General features: G+C 37.3%; 1 protein-coding gene across 2 annotated transcripts; it reads left to right on the top strand.

Annotated features, from left to right (window-relative positions):
• Positions 1-2,086: 2,086 nt before the first annotated feature.
• LOC127633448 (kinesin-1 heavy chain) lies at positions 2,087-23,721 on the top strand. 2 transcript variants are annotated; one of them, XM_052112546.1, is made up of 26 exons: positions 2,087-2,277; positions 10,702-10,789; positions 11,132-11,205; positions 11,505-11,609; positions 11,691-11,739; positions 11,882-11,937; positions 12,035-12,122; positions 12,345-12,469; positions 12,670-12,774; positions 12,867-13,012; positions 13,472-13,620; positions 13,708-13,898; positions 14,372-14,440; positions 14,782-14,988; positions 16,199-16,342; positions 16,538-16,723; positions 17,306-17,423; positions 17,635-17,690; positions 17,802-17,911; positions 18,186-18,287; positions 18,374-18,434; positions 18,522-18,593; positions 19,282-19,386; positions 19,488-19,704; positions 20,050-20,185; positions 20,792-23,721. In XM_052112546.1, exons 1-25 carry the CDS (start codon positions 2,152-2,154, stop codon positions 20,139-20,141), a joined length of 2,841 nt encoding a protein of 946 aa, XP_051968506.1. In that variant the 5' UTR covers positions 2,087-2,151; the 3' UTR covers positions 20,142-20,185; positions 20,792-23,721. The 2 variants fall into 2 exon arrangements, with proteins under 2 accessions (XP_051968506.1, XP_051968505.1); XM_052112545.1 differs by having other exon boundaries at positions 18,374-18,593.
• Positions 23,722-24,144: the final 423 nt, after the last annotated feature.

The following is a 24,144-nucleotide window of genomic DNA, read 5'->3' as shown; positions in this document are numbered from 1 at the left end:
GGGTGTCAAAACAGACCTCATAAAAAATGCGTAAATACGGCAAGGACCAGCAAGGTTGGATTACGGCCCCAGGACATGAACAAGCAGGCTAACAGTGGCCCAAGACCTAGAAACAAGGAACTGTGACGAAACCCTAATATATATATATATATATAAATATATATATACATACACTATATATCCATCCATCCATCTTCAACCGCTTATCCGAAGTCAGGTCGCGGGGGCAGCTGCTCCAGCAGGGGGCCCCAAACTTCCCTATCCCGAGCCACATTAACCAGCTCTGACTGGGGGACCCCGAGGCGTTCCCAGGCCAGTGTGGAGATGTAATCTCTCCACCTAGTCCTGGGTCTTCCCGAGGCCTCCTCCCAGCTGGACGTGCCTGAAACACCTCCCTAGGGAGGCTGGCCAGGGGCATCCTTACCAGATGCCCAAACCACCTCAACTGACTCCTTTCAACGCAAAGGAGCAGCGGCTCTACTCCGAGCTCCTCACGGATGACTGAGCTCCTCACCCTATCTCTAAGGGAGAAGCCCGCCACCCTTCTGAGGAAGCCCATTTTGGCTGCTTGTACTCGCGACCTAGTTCTTTCGGTCATGACCCAACCTTCATGACCATAGGTGAGGGTAGGAACAAAAATTGACTGGTAGATTGAGAGCTTTGCCTTTCGGCTCAGCTCTCTTTTCGTGACAACGGTGCGATAGAGCGAGTGCAATACCGCCCCCGCTGCCCCGATTCTCCGGCCAACCTCCCAGTCCATTGTCCCCTCACTCGTGAACAAGACCCCGAGATACTTGAACTCCTTCACTTGGGGCAAAACCTCCTCCCCTACCTGGAGTACGCACTCCATCGATGTGGAGACATACACTATATAGACGAAGATAATTGATATAACTTTACTATTTATGGCATTATCTTTGAAGACATCCTCATTATGCAAAATGTTTCACAAGTGCCTATAAAGGCCGGCCAAAAGAGCATTGCAGTAGTCAAGTCTTGATATGACAAGAGCATTGACAAGCATATTCAGATAGGAAAGGTGTGATTTTCCTGAGCTTGTTAAGCGTATACTTGCAAGTCCAGGCGGTTGACAGGATGTGGCCAATGAAGTTTAGCTGGTCATCAAACGCCACTCCCAGGTTCCTGGCTGTCCTGGTTGGTGTTAGTATTGTTGAAACAAGTTGAATTGTGAGGTTGTGGACAACTTACAATGGAACACTTGGAATGGAAGTGAATGTGGCCAATTTCTGGAGGGTTCATATGCAAAAATGTGAAGCTTAAAAGCACTTACATTAATTCTTCTGTTAAAACTGATGTGTTATTTGAGCTGCAAAGTTGTTTAAATAGTTTTTGTGGTTGTTTTAGGGTTAATGATGTTACGTCGACATTGCAACAAGTTGTAAAATCATTTGTAACTTTCAGTGTTGGGTGTAATGCATTGCAAAGTAATTAATTACTGTAATTAAATTACGTTTTTGTTGAAAAAGTAAAGTAAGCAATTACTCTTAATTTAATTACAGATACTTCTGATGTAATTTTGTTAAACACTATATAGACTATAGAACGATTCTATATAAAACAATAGTGATTTTAAAATCTTAAATACTTTGGCCAGTAAATAAAAAAAATAAAATGCAACTGAAAATGACACAGCAAAATGGTCTGCAGTTATATAGTGCTTCTTTTAACCTTAGAATATATCAAAGCGCTTTACACACATTCACACACCAGTGGCGGCAGAGTTACTCCAAAATTTCTAAATGTAATCCTCACAATTATAACATAGGCTTTGTTATATATTATCCAATAAAATGTGAATCGATATTAAATTATATATATATATATATATATATATTTTACAGCTGAATTAAAATAAATAATTTATTGTAATTAATTAAATGTAATTATTTTACAAAAATTATGTGCCCTCATGAAGTTATATATGGCCCTGAAATGTCAACTCCAGGGGGAAAATATTGCCTTGACACTAGTGTCCACACGTGTGCGCTTGCGTCATTGTCTCTCCACCTTCTTCCTAAATCCATTCCGTTAAACAGTTCCATCTAGACGCAAACATATCCACATCAACACACAGAGCGGACGGTTGGTGTGGAGATCTCATCCTCCTCCACCTCATCATCACAGCTGAAGATGGCGGACCCGGCCGAGTGCACCATCAAAGTCATGTGCCGTTTTCGGCCTTTAAACAGCTCGGAGGTGATGAGAGGGGATAAATATATTCCCAAATTTCAAGGAGATGATAATGTGGTCATCGGGGTGAGTTAATCAGATAATTTCATCATCGTGAAACCCGCCGTCATCTGCTTTTAGCATCTGCTAACCACCTGCATACAAGTCCCTGACAGAAAATATTATTATAAATACTCATTTATGTTGAACCATAACCATAATCCGTGTTATATGATAATTGTATGTATTAAATGATATATCCGAGGACTTAAATCGAAAATATAATTGAAATGTGAAGAGTTTTTTCATCGTTAGCTCTGTGGCTAACAGTCTTCAGACGTAATGCGGCAAATTTTAGGATTTTAGACAACGAAGTGTTTGCTAATTATCTTCTAATAATGTAAATGTGTGTATTTTGGTCATCATTTTGGTTTGTGTAGAGATTTTAAATGATTTCTGATGTTTAAAAAAAAGTGCTAAGAGCTAGCCGGTGTGCTAATGTTAATCTGGTTTGTTATTTATAACTAAATGAATGCATCAATATATCGTGTTTCATAATAATAATAATAATAATAATAATAGCATTAATTTGATTTAACCATTGTGTGACAAGTTACTACCGCGTCAAAAAAACTGCCATAATATTATTATATATATATATTAATATTCCAATTTAAGTGAGATATTTTCATAACTACCAAATATTCATTCATTTTCAGGATTTTAACCATTTAAATGGCAGTTTGTTTATATAATGCCCCTGTTGTTATTTATGGGATTTTTTTATTTATTTTTTTTATAATTTTCCATATGCTAAAGGATTATCACAGTCTGGGATAAATCAGTGAAAAGCAACAACATTGATTTTGATGCATTATTTTTTGTGCAGTATCAGATAAATATAAATAAATAAATAACTGGCACTCATTACCTTAGAGGACAAATATGTCCGTGTCAGAAACTCGTAAAAATATTAATATTATTTTCCACTTTCACTGACTTAGATTTTTTTAATCAACATCATTCCTGATTATAACTAACAAATATTCATTCATTCTCAGTATTTTAACCCTTTAAATGCCAGTTTGTTTATATAATGCCAGTTTTGCTTTTTTGCCTCACCCTCACAATTTTTGCAGCATCATTTATTCAATTGGCCTGCAGTGCTCTATAATACAGCAAACAGAAAATAGAAAAAAAAGCATGTATTTGCTCCATAGGTTAAAAATGAGAAAAATGCCATCTGCTGGAAAATATTAAAACATTTAATTTAGAAGCCAGGGCTCTGAAATTAAAACATAATATCATAGAATGCATGATTTTATGCTTGGATGGCACTGGGATAAAATAGTGCCATTTTAATGGGTTTCGATGGGGACCTGAGTGTAAATCTTTAGTGTATTTTAGATGTATTATAGGAACTGAGGTTGAAATATAAAAATTCCCCAAAACATACACACACAATTTATGCCATTGGCATTACCACAGCTAAAATGATAGAATAAACAAAAATGTCCCGAAGGTAGCACAAGGGTTAAAATAGGATTTTATTCCATCAATTGTGATTACAACAGTCACTCTCTGTTACGAATCGGCAGATTTAATAATAAATGGGCAAGTAAACATAGACAGTTTCAAATCAATTATTATGTATTTTGTATTGCTTTATTTTGTCTGCTTCTATTAGGAACATTTTGATTAATGTGCTGTATTTAGACAAAATAATGATTGCCACCCTTTTTATTTACCTATTTGTGTGTTTGTTTGGACCTCTATGTATAGGCATATTATAATCTAAGTGTTTAAAATGTTCTGTTTTATTTTCTTAAGGTTTTAAAGTGAGATTTAATCTAAATGAAACTGAAAAATGGAAATGTGATTGAAAGGGGGAAAAAAAATGGCTCATCATTTTAAGTGAGTTATTTTTCACATTTGAATTTTTAAATCATTACTAATGTATTTGTAATCTGAAAATGGCTTTTTGTGCTGAAATAGTGTGGTTTTTCTGTAATTGACTGACAAAAATATAATTCTATTCAGACCATGTCTTGTGTGACAGCTTTGTACATAGATTTAAGGTGCTTGAATTGCTGGGAAAGTTAGGCGGGGCAGTTAAGGATTATTTGAGGATTTTCAGTTCTATGGAGTCAGATTGTAATATACTTTTCTGTCGATTTGATACTTCCAACTGTGTGCATTTGTATCGTTCTTGGCCTCCATTTCTGCTGTGACACCGACTGACCAACACTCACCCTTTTGTTTGCCATTGGACTGACGTGAGGTGTGTTTGTTTGAGAGCCCACTGGTTGTCGGCCAAATGAGTTTTGTCCTCCAGCTGTTTTGAGTTGTCAGCATTGGACACCAGCGCAGCTATCATGGTCCACTCCACCAGTTGGGTGTAATGGACCGTGTGTCTGTATAATGGCTTTTATCAGGTAGATATGGTCATAAATTGGGCAATAAATCTTGCAGTAATGAAGGAACCCAGACCTGTCTGTCCAGCTGATGTAGAAACACACACACACACACACACACACACACACACACACACACACACACACACACACACACACACACACAAGGAGCAGAACACATTTAGCTTAGTGACTAAATTGGTACAGTTTTTCTCTTATTATGTATGTTTGGATAATGTACTTTTATGCTCCTCCTGTCTTATCCTGAAATATCTCTCTTATTTCGCCATTAAAGGGTTATTTCACCCAAAAATGAAAATGTTCTCATTTTCTCACCCTTGTGTTGTTTGAACCGTCTTCACAGGAACACAAAAAAGGATGTTAGGCAGAATGATAACCTCATTCACTGAAAGCCTAACATCTCTTTTTGTGTTCCAAGGAAGAAAGTCATAGGGATTTGGAACAACATGAGTAAATGATGACATAATTTAAATTTTTTACATGAACTATCCCTTTCAAGGAAACATGCTGTAATTAGAACGGCACATGCTTATTCATCTTTTGCCTGTTTATTTCTTCTTTAAATCTCCTTGTCTGTGCACAACACAGTACACACTCATGCACAGTTTGAAACTAACATGTGACGTACATTCCCATCTCTATAACCATTGGGAGTGTAGTTATAGTCGCTCATTGGGAAAACCGAGAGCAGTAAACAGTGCTGTTCCATTTCTGGCAGCAGAGGCGACCTCGGGACAGGCAGGCACACAAAAAACACACTTCCCATAGTCTTGTTGTTGTTGTCTAAAGATCTCCAAATATGTGATTGGTTTGTAATTTCAGAGCTGCGATGTTGTACAATCTGCATATTTGAAATGCTTTTCGCATACTTGGCAAAGTTCGCTAAATGTCAAAATTAGTAATAGACCGATATATAATTAGATATTTAGCCATTTTATGATTATTATGTGAGGGCATGCAAAAATTTGACTATATTGAAACATGCCCGTCAGCACATGGGCCTTAATCACGTCTCCAAATTCATATATTCTGAATAATAATATCTAAAAATAATTATATACACTACCGGTCAAAAGTTTTGAAACATTTGACTGAAATGTTTCTCATGATATTAAAAATCTTTGGATCTGAAGGCGTGTGCTTAAATATTTGAAATTCGTTTTGTAGACAAAAATATAATTGTGCAACCATATTCATTTATTTAATTCTAAAACTAAAATTTAACAAAAAAAAAAAACGTTTTTGAAATTGATGACTTGGACCAAATATAAAGAAAAGCAGCCAATAAGTGCCCAACATTGATTATAATAAAGAATGAGGTGTTTCAAAACTTTTGACCGGTAGTGAATATATATAAAGTATATACATAAGTGTATGTATGTATGGTATATATATATATATATATATATATATATATATATATATATATGAATCATGTCTTCGATCACTGATTATTGACTCACGCACAATCATTAATACAAGATGTTTTTAAAAAAGCCATACATTAAGCATATACATTATTGAAAGTTTATTTATAAAAACATGTTATTGATTGTTGAGTTCATGATCTACTATTGATGAATTAATACATTTCATTGCTCATACAGTATTTATTAGCATATGGCAATGTTTACTTTGTGGTGTTGGTACTGTAGCCAAATACACTGTAGATGATTGCAGGAGAGTGCATGTTTTGTTTCCCTTATTTGTTTGTCTAAGGTGGGAGTTCAGACATTCCAAAATAAAGAGTCCCTTGTGTATTGCGAGTTTGTTCAAAGTAGGGCTGTCACAATTATGAGATGATGATTGTCACACATAATTGTGATTATGACGATTAATTGTCTGTTTTAGGGCTATGATGACTAATTGTCTCTTAGGGTGTGTTCACACTTGGCATGTTTGATTAGATTAAAATGAACTCTGGTGTGATTGCTTAGTTATTGCGGTTCATTTGAACAAGTGTGAACGCTGCCATCCGAACCTTGGTGCGCACCAAACAAGCAGACCAAGACCCCATAAATAGCGGGTCTCGGTCCATTTCCAAATGAACTCTGGTGCTGTTCGACTAATATATGAATGCAGCATGGACCAAAGTTATCTAAACAGACCAATAACAGGATGTGATGTCACAAGATGGGATGCAACCCTACAACACGTGATTTAATAACATTGAAAGAGCGGTGTACACAAAACATTATGAGCAGAGGGCAAACATGGAGCAATGAGGAGGTATAGTTCCTTATTAAAATTTGGTCCGATGAGCATATTTCCAGTATACTGGAAAAAACACACAAAAATGATCAAGTGTTCAAAATGTTCAGTGATATGTTGAGGGAAAGTGGGTCCAACAAGCACATTTAGCCCAGCATCAAGCATTGTTTTGGAAGTCTGGCAAGTTCCGTCGCAAAATATTTGTCATAAAAGCTGTCCAATCAGGTTGTATCGTTATCCACTAAGCAAACCTGGACTAAATGTATAATTTTGTTTTTTGGCCTGAACCAAGAGAACCGATCTACAAATCCTTAGAGCTTTCACAATTAAAATATACTATAAATTGTAATATTTATTGAGATGCATGTGTGCTTCATACACCTTAAGTAATTCTCCCAATTTCGAATGCCCAATTCCCAATGTGCTCCAAGTCCTCGTGGTGGCATAGAATCTCAGTTGCCTCCACATCTGAGACGTCAATCCGCGCATCTTATCACGTGGCTTGTTGAGCACGTTACCAAGGAGACGTAGCGTGTGTGGAGGCTTCACGCTATTCTCCGCATCATCCACGCACAACTCCCCACGCACCCCACCAAGAGTGAGAATCACACATTATAGTGACCACGAGGAAGTTACCCCATGTGACTCTACCCTCCCTAGCAACCAGGCCAATTTGGTTGCTTAGGAGACCTGGCTGGAGTCACTGGACACCCTGGATACCAACTCTCGACTCCAGGTAGGTAGTCAGCGTCAATACTCGCTGAGCTACCCAGACCCCCCCCATTTTTACATATGCTTTGCATACACTACTTCACCCACTCCATGGTGCGTCTCAGTTCAACTGAATGACACACAAACATGTTGTGGTTGTTGATGATGTGCAACATTGATTTGTATTTATCTATTCACTTAAAGTACATTTTACTCATTTAACCTAAACACATATTTGCAAGCACAAGCTTTGTTGATGATAACGAGGCAGCATAAACACATTAAAATATAATCTAACATTCATATTATTTTTATATCATATTACATATCATATTTATATCATACAGCATACAATGTAAATAACAACATTTACATGTAACTAAAACTTGCCTATTAGGACATATCAATACTTTGAATGTCAAATGTCAAACTTTGAATCCTGTCTGGAAACAGTCCCACTAGTAAAATATGTACATGTTTATATAAAATAGCATGTCAGCTAATGAAAACTAAATGACTTACTTGTTTGAAATTGTATCCTCTGCTGGATCAAGTCTCTCTTCAAAATACAAACGTTCATCGGAGTCCCGCTCTTCTTCTCAGAAAAATGTTAACTCTTCCTTAATAGCCAAGAGTTTGATCGCCTGTGTATCATTACAAACATGCAGAAAAGTTGAGTTGTGTTGTGTTTACATCAGATTTCGCAGTCGGGGGCGTGTACTTTTCCCTTGATCGCCTCAGCATATTAGCGTATGAATGGTACGCTCTGCTGGTGGGTGGGATCATATTAGAGATAATGAAGCTGTGCCAGGAAAACCGTACATCGCTTTGTTTCATACAGATTACATTGCAGGAGAATATTTGTTTTAAATTTGAATTGTTTTATTTAAAAGTAGACATTTTAAGCTTTCTTTAGACATATGTTTCATGTTTGTGTGAGAAGAATTTGCGGAGTTTAAGTTAATTTTAGTGACGTGTTTCTGAAATATGATCGTGAACACAGAGACTGCTGAAAGCTCAACCTTTTTATTTTATTTATTAAAAAAAAACACAAGGTTTTGATGTTAATATGAGTGTACACAAAAAAAGAAGACCCTCTATAGTTTATAATCATGTATTGATTGTAATTATATGACCATAAATGACGGCGTATTTTAAGTCTATGTTGCTGCTAGGGATGGGCGATATGGCCTAAAATCCATATTGCGATATACATTGCAGCCTCTTGCGATAACGATATATATTGCGATATATAAATTATAATAGGACCATTTCAGAACAGGTTACATAGACCCTAAGGAAAACCAAACTGCTCTTTTTTTTTTCTTTTTTTTTTTAAGAAAGAAAGAATTGTATGTAGTTTTGAGAATATTTATTGTGCAAAACTGTAATCATACAACAATGTTGCAGATAAATACAATTCAAGGACACTAGCTGCAGACTTTAACAAAGAAAAAGCTTAAAGTATTGGGTTTCTTAAAAGGCACTACACTTATAAATGCCACACAAGTGTCAAACTGGTGTCTTTTTAGTTAAGGAACAGACACTGTACTGAAAATACTTTCAGTATTAGGCAAAGAATTTCAAGTCAAACAGCTCTTTTTCAACCTTTTCGCGGAGCTCGGCATACAGTGTTGGCATCTCTGTTTCTGTAAAGTATTTGCGGCTTGGCACCTCGTATCGTGGATCAATAGCTCTGATCATGGCTTTAAAGCCACGTCTCTCTACCGTTTGAAAAGGGACCATGTCCTTACACAAGTAAACAATTATGGCCCTGGTAATTTCAATCCATCGCGGGCTCTTCCTACTGTAAGGAGTACCTTTTGAAAATGACTGTTGGATGGAGGTCTGGATGAAGGTCTCGCCTAAATAACAATAAGAATGCCTCATGAGCATGAACAATTGCAATAGAGTGAGTTTGGGCGTTTTCAGACCTTTAGCTTGCTTGATTTGTTCCGAAACGGGATAAAATTGTTACAATGTTACATTGTCTTCATGGTTTAGTTCGCTTTCACATGGTTCTATTTTGAAGCAGACCAAAACTACTATTTCTGTTATGGTTATTTTTATCAGTAATATTGCATTATTTCTGCATTTATAAGTATCTGTTCTTACAGTCACTGAGCTCTCTCTCCCTCCCTCTCGTGCCTGCACAAACACACACACTTACACACAGAAAGAATGAAGCCATGTTTGTGTCTGTCAAAAAGTTGCTGACGGTGTCCTACATGTGTGTCTGTTCTGCCGCTATCCAAAAGACGGAAGCGATCGTGAGAACCACCAAAAGGCTATATCTGTATTTGATAATGAATTACAGTGACAAGCTGACCCACAGATTTCTTGCGATTGCCGTGTTCACAAATATTTATACAAACTGAACTAAGGGAGAAATCGCGCCAGGTTCTGGTGCGCTTAGGTGCTCTTCACAATGCCCTTAGGAATTGAATCATGGAGTAACTTTACCTTGTCAAAGTGTGTGATTGTATATTTATCCCATTAATGTTTGCCTAACTCACTTTGTGAGTAAAGAAATTATGTTAAATACAGACTGTAGTGTCTCTGATTTCATTAGTCATTTTGGTGTGGAAAAAAGCAGGAAAAACACTTTGAGACAGAATCAATAATCAGCATATGTGATGATATGCTGCTGAGTGAGATGAAAACGAATTGAAGCTGAAATGGCAATAAAATCCAATACAAAATTAGATTAACGACATCCCGCTGACAGATGCTAATGAACGCTTCGTCTCCCACTGCCTGGCCGGCGATTATTTTAGTGTAGCTCACACCTGAAAATGATTGAATAAATCGGCTAGTGTGGCACCGGCTTTACGCTACCCACAATCCTTAAAAAAATAACCACCAATAAAAGACGTTTTTGATACCATGAAAACTGAAACTGTGGAGACTAGCTAAATTATGTTAGCCAGAGCGAAGGATGTTTTGTTAAGCCTCTAGTGATGATGTCATGCCAAGTATGTATTTATTAATTTAGGGCTTAAATGTTTCTTCACTGAATGAGCATCTTTTGAGTCCTATGACTGTGACTCTAATTCAGTTGCATGGCTTTGCTGCTTCAGGCTGTCAAAGTTATAGGCTACAACAGAACGTGCATAATGATAACCTATAATTCTCTTTTTCTGTCTTTCTCTAGGGTAAGCCGTATGCGTTTGACCGCGTGTTTCAGTCTAACACTACTCAGGAGCAGGTTTACAACGCTTGTGCTCAGAAGATTGTTAAAGGTGAGGAGCATGTCCTCAGGAGTCATCACACAAACAGGATGCATTTGAAGTAGTAGATTATAGGAATTGACTGTAATAAACATTACCAACATTACAAATGTATATTTAACATGTAAACTGTATTCATGTAATACACTTGATTTGATGCTCTGCCACTACCAGCGATCTGTCCCTCATCACTATACAAAAAATAAAACGCTTATTATTTTAATCCTTCGTTTTGGCCAGTTATATTATTTTGGTTACTTCTGTATAAGCATCACTAAACCACTATTAGTGTGTTTTAGTGTATTTCTTTAGGACTGTATTCAAATGGTTTGTTTTGGTGTCTTTGCCCTGCAGATGTGCTTGAGGGTTATAACGGTACAATATTTGCTTATGGACAAACCTCCTCTGGAAAAACACACACTATGGAGGTGAGAATTCACCTGAGAAACAAACTAAGCTGTAAAGAATAATTTACTGCAACAGGCATGTTCTAGAATTACTATAAATCAAATCTTTTGTGATATTCAGTAGCTTGAGACATGGAATTAATTTGATCTTGGCCAATTATTTGCTTAGTGTTGCTTTGATTTCACTTGTTTCATAAGATATAACATTCTGCTTATGATATATGCCTTATTTAATAACTTTTCACCATAGATTCAGTTGTGAACCATGTGATAGCTGATAATGATTGGCTGTCTTCCTGTGTGACTGTGTGATTGTCTAGGGCAACTTGCATGATACGGACGGCATGGGCATCATTCCACGGATCGTCCAGGATATATTCAACTACATTTACTCCATGGACGAAAACCTGGAATTTCATATCAAGGTATGAACTGTCCTTAATTGAACTTTGAGTCTGCAGAGAAGCTGTCAAGTGTGTTTATGCTCCACTCTTCTGCATTGGCAGGTTTCCTATTTTGAGATTTACTTGGACAAAATTAGGGACCTGCTTGATGGTACGTATGACTTGAGCTGAATGTGACAAACTGATTCAGTGAGTTTTTGGAGTGTAATTTGAGTTTTCTGTCTTCCTAGCAACAGTATTTTGTTAATTATTGATGTAGGATCATGAATACAATCTATTTGGCTTCCTTTCAGTATCTAAGACCAATCTGTCTGTACATGAAGACAAGAATAGAGTTCCCTATGTGAAGGTAAGACTTTATTTTGGGCATCAGTAGCGTTTGTATTAGTGAAAGAATGGTTTGCAATGTGTTACCTCTTTCCCTATCTATCTCTCTGTGTCTGCAGGGTTGTACAGAACGGTTTGTGTGTAGCCCTGAGGAAGTCATGGACACCATAGATGAAGGCAAATCCAACAGACATGTGGCCGTCACTAGTAAGTCCATGCAAATCAGTGCATACAGACACAACACTGCCTGTTCTAGAAACCTAAACTTTCTTCCAACTGTTCCACTGTCTGTTAAGTTTAATTTAATGCTTTTAAATTTGCCTGCTTGTGGGATGTTTGTACAATCAGAAGTGTCTTCTGTTGTGTGCATGTAGTCAACATTGATTTGAAATGGTTACTTCATTCAGTGTGTTTTTTTGTGTGTACCAGATATGAATGAGCACAGCTCCAGGAGTCACAGCATCTTCTTGATAAACGTCAAGCAAGAGAACACACAGACCGAGCAGAAACTGAGTGGGAAACTCTACCTGGTGGATTTAGCAGGAAGTGAGAAGGTAATCTCTCTACCTCCCTTGTTTCCTCTTCACTTGCTCTCTCTGCCACTTTTTAACCAATTACATACAGTATGTTTTTTTAAAAACCTATATATCCATAATAGGAATAGCAGTTGTGAGTTAAGTAGTTTCCTATTTGTTTCATGTGTGACAGCACTGATCTGTCTCTGAACTGAATTGTGATTTGTGTGTGAACGCAGGTCAGTAAAACTGGAGCAGAGGGCTCCGTGTTGGATGAAGCCAAAAACATTAATAAATCTCTGTCCGCTCTGGGCAACGTCATCTCTGGCCTGGCTGAAGGATCGGTAGGTTTACTGCCCCTAATTAGTCCATATGCAGTGATGTACTGATTATATACGATTAAATGCATCATTAAATCTGTCTTTCTCTCTCGTAGACATATGTTCCATACAGAGACAGTAAGATGACAAGGATCTTGCAGGATTCTTTGGGTGGAAACTGCAGAACTACTATAGTGATCTGCTGCTCTCCTTCCTCGTATAATGAGGCCGAGACCAAAACCACACTCATGTTTGGACAGAGGTGAGGAGATACATGTGCACACACACAGATGTCCATCTCCCTTTAATGAGAGTGAAATGCTTATACTCATACAGAAGAGAGAAAACACATCTTAATACCTCATCCTAACTAGGTGCAATGTGTCATATTTTGAGTATAAAATAACTAAAAACTTCTGTCCTCACTGAAAGTGATATGCTGCATGAAGTGACAAAATCATAACCAGTCAGATGTGGGGTGGAAGTTTGGGCCAGTGAGACTTGATGAAAGTCAAAAAAAAAAAAAAAAAAGTCACATTGTTAGGACATTAATTTACATATACATTCTTACTGTAAACTCTCTCAAGAAGGCCAAAAGGAGTCCATGTTTGAAAATATGCACATTTAGGATGAATTAATTAATTTTGATGTTCGTCATATAAGATTGCCTCCTTCTGTACTGTGATAAGGTGACTAACTGTGTGTGTATCGATGTCCTCAGAGCGAAGACCATTAAGAACACAGTGTGTGTGAATGTGGAGCTGACAGCAGAACAGTGGAAGAAGAAATATGAGAAGGAGAAAGAGAAGAACAAGACTCTGAGGAACACCATCACCTGGCTGGAGAATGAACTCAACCGCTGGAGGAATGGTAAATGCATACATGGATTCACGCTTGAATAAACTACGCACACCTACACACTACTACATCGCAGCTTGTGTGTCTGTGTGTTTTCAGGAGAAAGTGTACCCATTGAGGAGCAGTATGATAAAGAGAAGGCAAATGCAGATGTTCTGGCTCTAGATAATGTGGTGAATAATGATAAATTCACCTCGTCTCCCAGCATGCCCGTTCTTAAACTCACTGACGCTGAGCGTGAGAAATGTGAGTCTGAACTGGCAAAACTCTACAAACAGCTGGATGACAAGGTGAGAGAAACCATTGAAATACTGACCATATGCAACCTAATTATTTGGACTATTCCCATCAGTTGTTCTCAAAACTTGCAAAATTAATGTCGACTTACGGTGTGAAAAAATATAACATTGATTAGCGATAGGTTCTGAAGTGACTGTAATGTTTGACTATTTATTGACACGATTGCATGACGTTTCAGTAAATTTTATTTGGTACTGTATGCAATGACGTTCAGTCAGGGGCAGCAACAGCGCTCAACACCCTGTCTTGGAAAGTATTGGAGGCCGTTCACATGATGTGTTCTTTCAAAAAACGTCTATGTGTTGCACACCTGAAATGAACAGAACAAATACGTCTAACTTGAAACAGCATATTAAATGAGACATTCATAGTTAATATAAATATGAAAACAACATTGAAGTTTTGCTGTAATAGCATAGGATGTGCTTCATACTTTTGTGTTATTCCCTCTTTGTGTCTGAAGGATGATGAAATTAATCAGCAGTCTCAGCTGGCTGAGAAACTCAAGCAGCAGATGTTGGATCAGGAGGAGGTGAGAGCTGAACATCCACATTATATCTCACAAAAAAAACAGTTGAAGTTTCTGGCCAAGCCACACATGTGCACCTGACATGTTGAGTTGTTGTGCTCATGCAACTTATGCAGGTTTGAATCCGGCCTGCGTCGTGTCCCTTTCCCATTTCCCCCTCTCATGATAATTTCCTGTCTTTCTCAAATATAATCTGTCTGAGACAAACAATTTTTTTTAAATGCACAGATTAATGATTTGCTTTCATAGTGTACAAAATCTATTGATTTCTTCAATGTGAGGTCTTTAAAATAAAACGTGTGTAGATATTTGGATGCATATTTATCTGAACCTGTGTTTTATAGCTGCTGGCCTCGACGCGAAGGGACCATGATAACCTGCAGGCGGAGCTGACACGTCTGCAGATGGAGAATGAGGCATCTAAAGAGGAGGTGAAGGAGGTGCTGCAGGCCCTGGAGGAGCTCGCCGTCAACTACGATCAGAAGAGTCAAGAAGTGGAGGACAAGACCAAGGAGTTTGAGACCTTGAGTGAAGAGCTTAATCAGAAATCTGTGAGGAGAAACTCACGGCGTAACTTGTTAATAAAAAAATAGATGTTGAAGTAGGACTGGGTAAAAATATTGATTTTCAGATGCATCATGATCTTCATTTGATTGTTCTCGATATCGATTCCTTAATTCCGAGATTTATCATTTACTATATGTGCAACTGGCTAGTAAATGTTCAGATTTCACTCACCAGTGATTGAGTTGTATTTCGGTGAATAAGTTCAGAGTTAAATTTTGATTTGACTCCTTCCATTTAATGTATCCAAAGAAGAGATCCATGCCATCTATTTGCATTGAACACAGTCTTTTAACATCCTTTCTTTTCTTTACAGTCAATTGTTGATCAAAAACAACCAAAAGTAAACATTGAACTCTAATCACATATAGCATGGATGAAGTTAAGCCATTTGAGTCTTCTCTCATTAATATGAGCTCATTTATATGTGCTTTTACAGAACTGCCGGTTTTCTTAAAGAGACAGGAGCCATTTTTTCGTGTTCGAAAAATCAATGCAATCACTTGTAGTAGTATACATTATGCATTGATAATCATGTAACAAAATTAAATAAATGAAATGAAATATATTTATTGATCAAATACATACTTTGATCAAATAATAAAAAACTAAAAATATATAATTTTCTTTTTAATATAGTTAGATTGGCCTATGCATAATTGATCGCATTAGTTGGAAAATATTTTTTTACAGATGTAAGCAAAGTGGACATTGTAACTGAAATATACCCACCGAATAAAAATTGGGATCTAATTGAAGCAAGACCTTGTGAATCGGACTCGAATTGGGAATTCAATATTAGTACTCAGCCCTAGAGTAAAGACATTGAAAGCACTCTGAGGAAATATAAAAACAATAAGCCACTTGACACTTTATCGCTAGTAAACTCGATGTCCACGAGCATAACCGTATTCTCCGCATTGTTCTCAGAGTTATTTACGATTTCAGAAATACCTGAATCCTTAACTTCATTAAAAAAAATTAACTGTGGTTGGTCGCTTTACATGTCAACCATACGGCGGCTCCTCTTCCCTGTTGTATTAGGTTGTTCTTGACCAAACTTAGCTGGCAGGTGGATCAAACTTAAAGCTTAAACCTAAAGCAAAATTGTGGCTACGTGAGATTATGATATCCTAAATTAAATAACCCATGAAGATGTTGGTTGCTAATCTGAGTTTTACACGTGTATTATTTCAGAGCATTCTTGCATCAATCGACTCTGAGCTACAGAAGTTGAAGGAAATGACCAACCATCAGAAGAAGAGAGTGACTGAGATGATGTCATCACTGCTGAAAGACCTGGCAGAGATTGGTATCGCCGTGGGCAGCAATGACATCAAGGTAACAAGACAAAGAACCATCATTATTCATATACTAATAGAGTAAGTCACATCAGACCTTAATGTACTCTCTATTATAAATATATTATCCATTTAATTTAACAATTTAAATAAACGCTCACGCTCTTCTCTAACCTCAATTATTTCTGTTTCTTTGTTTCTGGACGTCTCTTTGTTCCTCTCTGTCTCCAAGCAGCATGAGGGTGGAGGTCTCATTGATGAGGAGTTCACTGTAGCTCGTCTTTACATCAGTAAAATGAAGTCAGAGGTGAAGACTCTGGTGAAGCGCAGCAAGCAGCTGGAGAGCACTCAGGCCGAAGGCAATAAGAAAATGGATGAGAATGAGAAAGAGCTTGCAGCCTGTCAGCTCCGTATCTCTCAGGTAAACTCGTCTACTCCCACGGTCTCTTTTACACTGTGTCCTAACCAGGAGCGACACAAAGGGTCATGTGAATCTCCTCCATCTTAATTTGAGTTTTCGTCTTATCCAATGTTGAGAGCTCTCCGTGTCGAGACATATTTTGATTAAGATTAAGATTCAACTTTATTGTCATTGTGCAGAGTACAGGTACAAATCCAATGAAATGCAGTTGTTTTCGCATATCCCAACTAAGCTGGGTCAGAGCGCAGGGTCAGCCATGAAAGTTCAACCACTGGAACGATGCATTCATTCTTAGGAGTAGGAATTTCAATGTTTATGCTGTGGACATGAAATATACCTCAAAATGTGCACTATATTTCAGAGATAAAAAAACAAAAACATGGTGGGAATTTTTTGGGGAAAAATCCTATAGACTTGGGCTGTTCAGCAACCACCCAAAAGCATGTAAAACCAGTCTTATTATGTTTTTATTAGATGATTAGTGCATGACGGTACATAGAAACCACTACATCTTTAAATCACGATAATAGCGTGGATATTATAAATGGACCATGAGATGGATTTATCTGTTTCTGTCTGCAGTATGAGGCAAAGATCAAGTCTCTGACCGAGTATCTACAGAACGTAGAACAGAAGAAGAGACAGCTAGAGGAGAATGTTGATTCTCTCAATGAGGAACTGGTCAAAATCAGCGCCCAGGGTACAAACACTCACTCACTCACACTCTCTCTCTCTCTCTCTCTCTCTCTCTCTCTCTCTCTTTCTCTCGTTACTTCTCTCTTGCATTTATTAATGAATCAGTCAAATCTATGCAGTCCAGATAAGGATCTCTTTAACTTTGCTCATCACTGCTCTCTTGTGTATGGAGGAGTGACATTTTTTTTTGATGCAGTTTATTTTCACTTGTGCAGAGAAAGTTCATGCCATGGAGAAGGAGAATGAGATGCAATCAGCTAATGAAGTTAAGGTAAGTCTGTTTCACAAGAACGATGTAGTAAGTATCCAAATTTCAGTCTTGTAGTTGAACTGTTAAATGAAGAGAGATTGTAACTCAGGGATTCTTTGTGTTTGTTGACAGGCTGCAGTTGAGGAACAGATCCAGAACCACAGAGAAGCTCATCAGAAACAACTTAGCAGCCTGAGAGATGAGCTGGAGATCAAGGAGAAGCTCATTACTGAGTTACAAGAGTAAGACACGTGCACACACACACACACATACAGAGGCTATGATATTTTCTGCAACCTAACCCTCACAGAAACATGTTTATATCAGAAAGCATGTTGTTTTTTGTCATGTTTCACTATACTAGTGAAGACATAAAAAAAAAAAAAAAAAAGTGCCCCTCAAGTATAGCCCAACCTGCGCACATATAAAACACACGAAAAGCAGAAATGTTGCTCTAAATCAAGGCCACATGTGCTCAGACTCCATATCTCTGTAAATCTGTTGTTGAATCTGCAGTCTGAATCAGAAGATCATGTTGGAGCAGGAGCGTTTGAAGGTTGAACATGAGAAACTCAAATCTACTGATCAGGAGAAGAGCCGCAAACTGCATGAGCTCACGTACGTCACCAACGCAACATGCAAATATATTTGAATGGTGTACAAGAAAACGTTTGTCTTGTGTTAACGATGACATATATTTACAGGGTGATGCAGGACAGAAGAGAGCAGGCCAGACAGGATCTCAAAGGCCTGGAGGAGACAGTGGTAAATCACACATTCAGTCTGTGTCTGAAACGATACTTTACATACGGTGTACGTGTTCACTCAATCATCTCTCTTTCCTCTCTTCAGGCCAAAGAGCTACAAACTCTTCATAACCTGAGGAAACTGTTTGTCCAGGATCTTGCCACACGGGTCAAGAAGGTACAACAATTTTGTAATGTTCTCCTGTAGTTAAGAGTTAAAAAAATACTCCAGATGAAGAAAACACAATCTCAATGTGGATGGTTTTAAAGGTAAAATCAATTGTCTGAGCCATGGCGTAGTAGACTCAAAAAAATAGCTCTTTGGTAGAACTAGATTCATTCATGGACTGCGGTTCCTTATGTTTGAAATGTGTTTTCCTATATTACAATTACCATGTAATTTAAACTTAATTACTTCAAGTAGAGGGAACTTAACTTATGTTCTCGCACGATTTTGTTTGCATAAACTTATACGACTTTATCACGTGCAGATTTCTAGAAAGATTTATGTTGTCCCAGCTCAAATGAAGCTGACAAAACGTTTTTTTTTCTTTAATCGACTAAGTTCCCATTGTTACGTGATTTCTTTTTAGTATTAAGAATTATTATGATTATATAGGCCTGCGAGAGTCCCCCACCCTTTCCCCAGTAATATTATGTCCCTTTACCGTTTCTATCTAATTTCACTTGACTTTCTCACAAACTTGTGGATGACTATTAAAATATAATGTTAGATTTTTTTAAGTTAGATTTTAAGTTTCTCCTTGGCCTGGTTTTTATTTATTTATTTTTATTCTGTTGACCACTCCTAGAAAGGACTGAATAATACAAGTATGCGTGTGTTTTTTTTTTTTTTTTTTTCTCAGAGTGCTGAGATGGACTCTGATGACACCGGCGGTAGTGCGGCACAGAAACAGAAGATCTCATTCCTTGAGAACAACCTTGAACAACTCACTAAAGTGCACAAGCAGGTAAACGCACACTTAAAACATAACATACACATTATCTAGAGGTTGTAGATTCCCTTACAACTCATACACACACACTCACTCCATTACTTTTCTCTGTCTAGCTGGTGCGTGATAACGCTGACCTGCGCTGTGAGCTGCCCAAGCTGGAGAAGCGTCTGCGGGCAACGGCAGAGCGTGTGAAGGCTCTGGAGTCTGCACTCAAAGAGGCCAAAGAGAATGCAGCGCGCGATCGCAAACGCTACCAGCAGGAGGTGGACCGCATCAAAGAGGCAGTCAGAGCCAAGAACATGGCCCGCAGAGGACACTCCGCACAAATCGGTCAGCAGACCTATACACTAATCGATAACACTTTGCTCTTCTGATAAAAAATTTTATATGAAACGGCACACGTTATGCGATGATTATCAAATAATAGGATGCTACATAGTTGTCACATGACCTCAAAATGTTGCAAGTTTAATTCATTTTTATTCCAATTATGCATACAATTGTCCCAATTCAAACAAAACGATGTTAATAAACAAAATCATACACTTCTGACTCACTTTTCACACCGCAAGGTTAAATGCGTTGTGCTCTGGTTGTATACTGCACATTTAGTTAATTCTTGACCCAACTTGTTTTAGGGGCCTGACTAACCAGTCTCATTGTTTCCTTTCACAGCCAAGCCAATCAGACCAGGTCAGCCCCCTGTCACCTCTCCCACCCACCCCAATGTCAACCGCTCAGGGGCGGGCCTGTTCCAGAAAAACTAATCAGTGGACATGTGGTGGAGACGGAGTCAAACAGAAAACAAAAAGTGAGTAGATTGAGCTTTGTTGAATGTTCCGTTCTATAGTTTAAAGTCAATATAAAGTCGAAATTCCCTGTTAATTTTGACATTCCTGGTCTTATTTAGCATGTTTCAACAGTGCATGTTATTCCCAATTAAAAAAGGGATCTTTCAGCAAAATGTAGTAACTCTAAAACTTATTTTCAACTGATGTCACCAAGGCCCTAGACAATTATGTTAACCAACAGCAAAACGGCTATTTAGGCATTGTTTTAGGCTACTGTTTTAGGTAATGCTGCCTTTCTAAAATCTTGCCTGTAGTGCAGTAATTTAATATTGGTTAATGTTTCTGTTATTAATATGGCAATAATAACAAATAATGATGGATTTGAAAAGGATGTTACTAGTTGAATAATGACCACTTCTCATGGTCCAGTCAATTTGCGATGGATACAATCAAGTCCCAGTTTCTTGCTTTTTATTTTTAATATCCTGCAGAAGTAAGATTAATTGCGTGTTCTCTTTCATGTTGACAAAAAGAAAAATAATTTGTTTTTGATAGTCAACTTAAAACTTGTGTGTTTGGATTTCCTGTTCCCTTTTCACCCCCCCGCCCCCCCCTCTTTTTTTTAGCTGCTGAATGCTGAATTTAACACCAGTTGCCCCAGCTGAAGCTGATATCATCCCAAAAAGCTGAACAGGCATTCCACAGCACGAGAGTGTTCAATAATATACATACAAAAATTAAAATTAGTATATATGTGTATGAAATGTGAAATACCATCCCTGTCTGGGCTGTACAATTGTTCCTCCATTCTTATCTCACATATCTTCCCTTTAAAAATACAAAGAAAACAAAAAAAACAGGCTTTTTGCACCAGTGGGCACGTGTGTAACTAGCGAGTATCTTTCACTCTTGGACAGTAGATTTTGCTCACATAATGCTTTCCACATCCCTCACTGTGCCAAGTTGAATGTATTTCACATTTACAAAAGAAAAAAAAAAAAGGCAGAAATGAATGAAAAACTATTAAAAGGAACAAACAAAAGGAGAAAAATCAATTAGCTGCATTTTTTTTAGCCTTTTTTTGTTTAGTTTTTTTTGTTTAGAGAGTTAGCTTGTTCTCTTTTTAAAGGCTGATTCATACTTCTGCTTCGAAATGCTGATATCTTTTGTCATGTTGCTGGTTTAACTTCCCGATTGAGACAATTCCTTTAATGGTCCCAAGTCCAAATACAATGTGATTGTGCATTGCATTTTATTTTAATATCTATGCATCATGTTACATTTTTGAAGCGATGCACATCAGGCTACGGTGTAGGCTATGCCTTAGCTACGCGTAGCCTACACCAAAGGTTTGATGCAGAAGTATAAACCGGCCTTAAGTAGTTTCATTGAAAATTTCACCTATATAAGTTAAACACAGCAATTAAACTTTATAGGAACCATTTAACTTGTTTTTATAAGAATAATGGACATAATGAAAAGAATATAACCTATGGTGAAATGGTAGTCTGAAAATAGATAGTAAAATGCAGTTCCATTAAAGGAGAAAGACTGCTTAATGCAGACACAGCTGAGCTACAGGTGTATTTAAAGCATACTAGGAACACAATGAATCATTGTTACATCTTGAGTCCTAGCTAGGTTAAAAATCAACAATAATACTAATATAATGTTCATTTTAATATTTATCATCAGCCATATTGCTGCTGCTCTGTAGTTTCCCAAAATAACTACAAAACATTATTAATCATATCTGTGGATTTTCCTCATAGTTCTATCTAAAATATATGCCTAGACAAGATTGTAATTGCATTGTCTGTTTAGAAATATGCAGTTTTTTGATTATGTATTTAGGCCAGGGGAAAGGAATCGGTTACCCAAAAATGAACATTTTGTCATTTACTCGTGTTCCAAATGATTTTCGCTCTTCCGTGGAACACAAATGAGATGTTTTGCAGAATGCCTATGCTGCTGTTTTTAATTCAAAGACAATAAATTGGAATGGACGCTGTCAAGCTAAAACAAAAAGACAAAAAACTACATTAACGAGTCGCTACTTGCGAAAAATCCTCCTTTTTCTGTAGCTCTCAAATCTCATTTGCACTTGCGTACAAATATGGTGCATAAGGAAACATTGCACCAGGCTTGACATCAGTGACGCTGAATTGCAATGCACAATTTTATTTGTAGAAGCTTAAATTTGAATTTTTGGCTTTCCTTTAAGGGAGTTAAGAGCTTTTTAAATGTGGGAATGATCTCGTCCTCATCGATGCCTTCTCAGAGCAATATGGGATTGTAATTTCCTAATTTGTTTTGCATTGGACTTGAACATTATTTTCTGTTTTTGCGGGAGTGAGGTTTGTGCAGTGGTCAAACAGCCATTGAAGTCACTATATACATTCACTCCTGTTTTTTTTTTTTACCCTTTATTTTTCATTGACCATTTTGTCCAGTTTAGGGTCCATGCTTTAAAGAAGTGGGGATCGTGCACTTCAGCGATTCGACCTGTAAGGTGCAAACAATCCACAGGAAACCACACAGCATTTAGTTGTGGCTCATACAACCAAAAATTGTCAGGCAATCAACCGTGGATTTTCGTCTGCCATGATATGGTTGACTGGTTGATTGTGTTTGCTCATGGAGACCTGCTTAGTGGTTTCAATGCTTTTTATTCAACATTACTGCCTTTTTTGAGTATTGTTAATAGGTGGGGCCTTTTAAACAGTGGGCGGGGCTTATTTAATCATTTTAGTAAATAATTAGTTTATTTTGTATTTTGTTTTTGTATTTTATTTATTTGTTTTTTGTTGGTTGGGAATTTTGCTGTTCATTTTTTGCTTTCGTTGTTTTTTTAAGTAAACTATTCTCATGTTTTTCTTATAAGAAGTGATTGATTGAGATGTAGATTCCAATGCACTTGGTTTCCATTTAGCTTTTTTTGTTGTTTTTTCCAATTGGATCTGAATCCTACTAGGTGTCGTGTAAATCACTGTGGTACTGTAGGGAGGAATATTGAAGATTTTGGAGTTTTAGGACCTTATGTGTGCAATATAAATCTGGCGTAGTGCAAGTTTTGCAGTACTGAAGAAAACGTGATAGTAGAGGTAATAAAAATCACACTCAACAGTCCTCCAATATTATGTTTCTGTTTTAGCAGTTTTGTCTTGTTCACAATTTAATCTTTCAAAAGCACTTTAAAACGTACCATCTCAATTGAAAACCGCACTTATTATAATATGGAAATGTGCATCTCAAGCATCAAAGTTTTATTTTGAATTATTGTTAGCATTGTAGAGGAAATCATGTGTTTTTAAGATTGTCATTGTTATTATGTTTTGTCTTTTTCTTTGCCTTGAATTTGCATTTTTAACTGTTACTGGGGAAAACACTCAGTTTAAGGCTCTGAGTTGATGTAATGGTAATGAGGTGATCAGATGTGTGTACAGTTGGTTCTTAAAAATGTGTAGACTGAATTGCTGTGTATACTTCCTTTAGTTGCTCACCGTAGGCCAAGTTTTCACCCCTTGACATGAAACTCTAATAAATTATAGGGTAAAACAGATCTGAGTATTTTTGTATTTCTTAAATTTTTACTGCAATTGACTGATATAAATAGAACCTAATTTAAGTGTTGCATGCTAACATGTTAATTTATTAGTGCATGCAAGTGAATGCAAATTAGATGTAAGGTTTTGTTATGGTACACAGTTTGTTGTAAACAACTGTCCCAAGCTGGTCTCACGACAAGTCGTAATAATAGTACGAGATGGCAAAATCGTTCACGTTGGCTTGTACAAAAACGTGCGACTTCTACTCCCATAGAGAAACAAAAAAGAACCAAAAGACAATGTGTCACCATTTTTTCCTAAGTTTAACCCCTTGTAATGTGAAAACAGCATGATTCAATACTATATTTTCCTGTTGATAAACTGAGAACCAGCCCGCAATACTGTCAAATGCATTACAATTATGTAACCCG

The sequence above is a fragment of the Xyrauchen texanus genome, chromosome 40 (assembly GCF_025860055.1).
Source record: "Xyrauchen texanus isolate HMW12.3.18 chromosome 40, RBS_HiC_50CHRs, whole genome shotgun sequence".
Classification (NCBI taxonomy): Eukaryota; Metazoa; Chordata; class Actinopteri; order Cypriniformes; family Catostomidae; genus Xyrauchen; species Xyrauchen texanus.
Note: the sequence above shows the minus strand (reverse complement) of the source record. Positions and strands in the feature narration are given on the sequence as shown.